The following is a 3,945-nucleotide window of genomic DNA, read 5'->3' as shown; positions in this document are numbered from 1 at the left end:
GTCGACACTGGTCTCGTCAGTGCTCGTGCTCTGGGGCAACCCCTCCACACCGCTACGTGTCCTGCAGCAATTGGCCCGCAACCTCAGCTCCTCCTCTTCCGAGGCCAGCATCACCCTCCTCCCCCAACCGTCGAGCAGCCTCAACCTCCGGTTTCTCCCCCGCCAAAACCACATCAAAACGAAGGCCGTTTTGATCTGCGATGATGACGTAGAGGTCCACCCTCGAACCCTGGAGTTCGCGTTCCGCATCTGGTCTTCCAACCAAGACCGCATAGTGGGACTCTTCGCCCGCTCCCACGACTTCGACCTGAACCGGAAGGAATGGGTGTACACGGTTCACCCGGACCGGTTCTCAATCATGCTCACCAAGTTCATGCTCCTCAAGAGCGAGTATCTCTACCGTTACACGTGCGGTGGCGGAGAGAAGATGGCCTCGATGAGGAGAATGGTTGATTCGGTGCGGAACTGCGAGGATATACTCATGAACATAGTGGTGTCGGAGGTAGCGAAGGTGGGGCCGGTGTTGGTCGGGGCGAGGAGAGTGAGGGATTACGGTGACGCCAGGAATGATGAAGGCGGGGAAGGATACGGTAGCGGTGGGTTGAGTGGTCGGAAAGGGGAGCATAGGAGGCGGAGAGGGTGGTGCATAACAGAGTTTCATAGGGTACTGGGAATGATGCCGTTGAGATACAATTATGGGAAGGTGGTTGATTCCGTTGGGGAACAGGCCCTCTGTAACAAGCGGGGCAAACTCGTCTTTTGCGATCACTCCTTCATGGATAATTAATTACATAAGTATTAGTTAGCAGTAAAAGTATGAGATGGTAATTGTAACACCATTGCTAATAGCAACTAGTTTACTTTTCACATTACTCAAATGCCATGTTCTGCGAGAGGAAAAGTATATATAACCAACAAAATTTTTAAATAATGTGTAAATAATGTGAATGAATAGAATTAAAAGAATAAATTTAATTAATAGTATTAAATTAGAGTGTAATGTATTTTTATTTGATTAATGGTTGTTTATATTATTCAAAAATTTTATTGTTCCTCTGGCACTTCCCTTAACGAAATATTAAGCGAATGTTTGGATTGAGATTGTCAAACTGTAGTTTAGATTTTATAGAATTGATTTTAAATGAGTTTATGTTAATATAATTTATGTTGGATAATTTTATATAAAATTAATAAATAATTATTTTATATTATTTTATTTTATATATTTAAGTAAATTTTTTTAATAGTATTATAATAAAAATTAATATTTATTTATTAAATTAAAAATAATATATAAAAATTGACAAATATATTTTTTATTTTTTTTGTTATTCTTATTTCTTATTTTTTTGGAGCATTATTTTTTATATTAGACTTAAATAAATATGTTTGTAATGTATTGCAATCTTATTTAGTTGAATGGATGTAGGTTCATCTTCTTCCTAGTAATTTTGCAGTATTATGTATTTTTTTTTCTTTGTTTGGTATTATCTTGTTTTTATTCTTGTTAAGAGAGTAAAACAAGAAAAATATGAGAAGATAAAACAAGAAGTAAAAGATAAATAAGAAAAAAAGAATGTCATGATGATAGAAAAAGATGAAAAAGAAGAAGAAGAAACAGAAGATGAGGAAAATAAAAAGTTTTAAATTATGCAGAATTTATCATAATAAATAATACCGAAATTTTGTACACGATAACACATAAATTTCTTAGTTTTAACATCGAAATTTTACTATAAAAATACAAAAATATCTTCTTCTTCTGTTGCTTTTATTTCTTCTTTTAAAAATATTACTTTTCATATTAGATTTGAATGAACATTTTGTAATGTATTAAAATCTTATTTAGTTGAATAAATATAGGTTTATCATCTTTCTTGTAATTTTACAACATTATATGTTTTTTCTTCTTCTTTGTTTAATTTTTTCTTATTTTTATATATTCTTGCTAAGAGAATAAAACAAGAAGGTAAAATAAGAATAAAAAGATGAATAAGAAAAAAAGATGTTGATGATGAAAAAAATGAAAAAAAAAATAAGAAGAAGAAGATGAGGAGAAAGAAGAGGAAGAGTTTTGAATTATGTAGAATTTATCAGAATAAATAACACCGAAATTTCTTAACAATAACACATAAATTTCTTAGTTTTTATACCGAAATTATTCAATTACAGAATCATAAACTACTAACGAACTACATTAACTAGATTCGAACCACCTCTAAGCCACTTGATTCAATTCAAATAAAACAATATCCAATTCACCCTGATTCAATTGATAGTCTGAACTTGAATCATTTATTGTCTTTGAAAACGAAATACATATTCAAAGCTGATTTTACTGTTTGATTTCAAAAAATTTGTTCCAAATCTTCAAATCAGATAAAGAAGCATTGATCTTAAATGAAGAGAATACAAAGAATAAAGAGAACAACACAGAAAAAGAAGAGAATGCAAAAAATAAAAAGAACACGGTGGAAGAAGAGAACGTGAAGAACAAAGAAAAACACAGAAAAAATTCGAAAAAGAGAACGGAATTCGAATGAAAAGACAGTTATATATATTTGTGCTTTAAGTTACAAATTTGTTAAAAATAGTGGCACGTAGAGGTGAATTAAGTTAAAATTACTTGATTGGATTTAGTTGGTTAAATAATTTGAATGTAAAAATTATTATTTATTTATTTATTTATTTATTTATTTATTTTTCATCAAAATTAGTAAAAAAATGGGTTAGTTACAACTTTGAAATAACGTTTTGTCTTATTCGAAATCATTATTTACGATTTTTTTTACGTTAAATACTCTATATCAATATATTACATGAAAATATCATAATATTAACCTAAATTGCATTTAACAGTACAATAGAAAATAAATTAACCGTAAAAAATAAAAATAAAAAAATTAACAGAGTAATGTGTGCAGCAAATTAAACATAACATATCAAAAGTATTAATAACGAGACTAACGACTACAAAAGAAAATTAAACGAGGTAATCGTTACACTCGTTTTTAATTTTTAAAATTACAAAAAATTGAAGAATCTGTTAAGAAGTCAATGGAGTATTTGTATAATGTATATAATAGACTATTTATTTGGTTTAATATGAATTAAAAAATGAATATCCAGAATAAAATATTACTAATTTTTCAAACATAATACACTCATATTATCCAGAATAACTATCCGAGTACTAAAAATAATAAACATATGATATCCTACTAAATCAAACATTTATAAACTCCTATTATATTATATGGTACAGATACTCCATTGACTCCCTACTAAAAAATAATTTTAGAGATCAAATTTTGATGCAAATTTTTGTAATCATGATTTAAAAATAAGTTTTTTATTTTTAAAATTTAATAATCTTTTGTCAAGTGAATTTCTTAAAAAAAATGATCACATTTTTTTGAAAAATAAAAAAAATTTAAAAGTTTAAATTTTTCTTCGAATTTTTTGTTCATTTTCAAAATATTTATTCAAATGTTGCCACAAAAATTTATATTTAATAGATAAGCCGTTTTTAAATATAAAATTTTATTTGTTATTTACAAAAAATATAATATTTTTTTGTCGTATTTTCAAATTATTTAAAAATTATTTTGTCGATAACATCTTTTAGAGACTATTTTGTCAGCTGCTAAATTTTTTAAGTATCGAATTAGTAGTTAACCTTTATTTTTAATACGACGATAAAATAAATGTAATACACCAAAATGAGAATTTGAGCGTGTAATGCACATGTATAAAATTAATAATAACAGTTTTTACATAGATCGTTATACACAATTTAAATCAAATCGTGAATCACGATCTAAGTGAAGAGAGGGGGAAAGACAGAAATTGTCGGATTATTGATCAATAGTTGGGAATTGTTGAAGAGAATAGGAGTACCGATTTCTTCGTATTACTAATTTTAAAATAAATCGTTAGTCCCAT

At 28.7% G+C, this 3,945-nt stretch overlaps 1 protein-coding gene across 1 annotated transcript; it reads left to right on the top strand.

Annotated features, from left to right (window-relative positions):
• Position 1: 1 nt before the first annotated feature.
• LOC107488288 (glycosyltransferase family protein 64 C3) lies at positions 2–1,087 on the top strand (the record flags this gene model as incomplete). The annotated part of the gene is made up of 1 exon (XM_016109014.3): positions 2–1,087. A coding segment is annotated over one exon (786 nt), but the record flags the coding sequence as incomplete, so codon positions are not given.
• Between the last annotated feature and the right edge of the window lie 2,858 nt (positions 1,088–3,945).

The sequence above is a fragment of the Arachis duranensis genome, chromosome 5 (genome assembly GCF_000817695.3).
Source record: "Arachis duranensis cultivar V14167 chromosome 5, aradu.V14167.gnm2.J7QH, whole genome shotgun sequence".
Lineage (NCBI taxonomy): Eukaryota > Viridiplantae > Streptophyta > Magnoliopsida > Fabales > Fabaceae > Arachis > Arachis duranensis.
The sequence above is the reverse complement of the archived record's forward strand: the minus strand, read 5'-3'. Positions and strand labels throughout refer to the sequence as shown.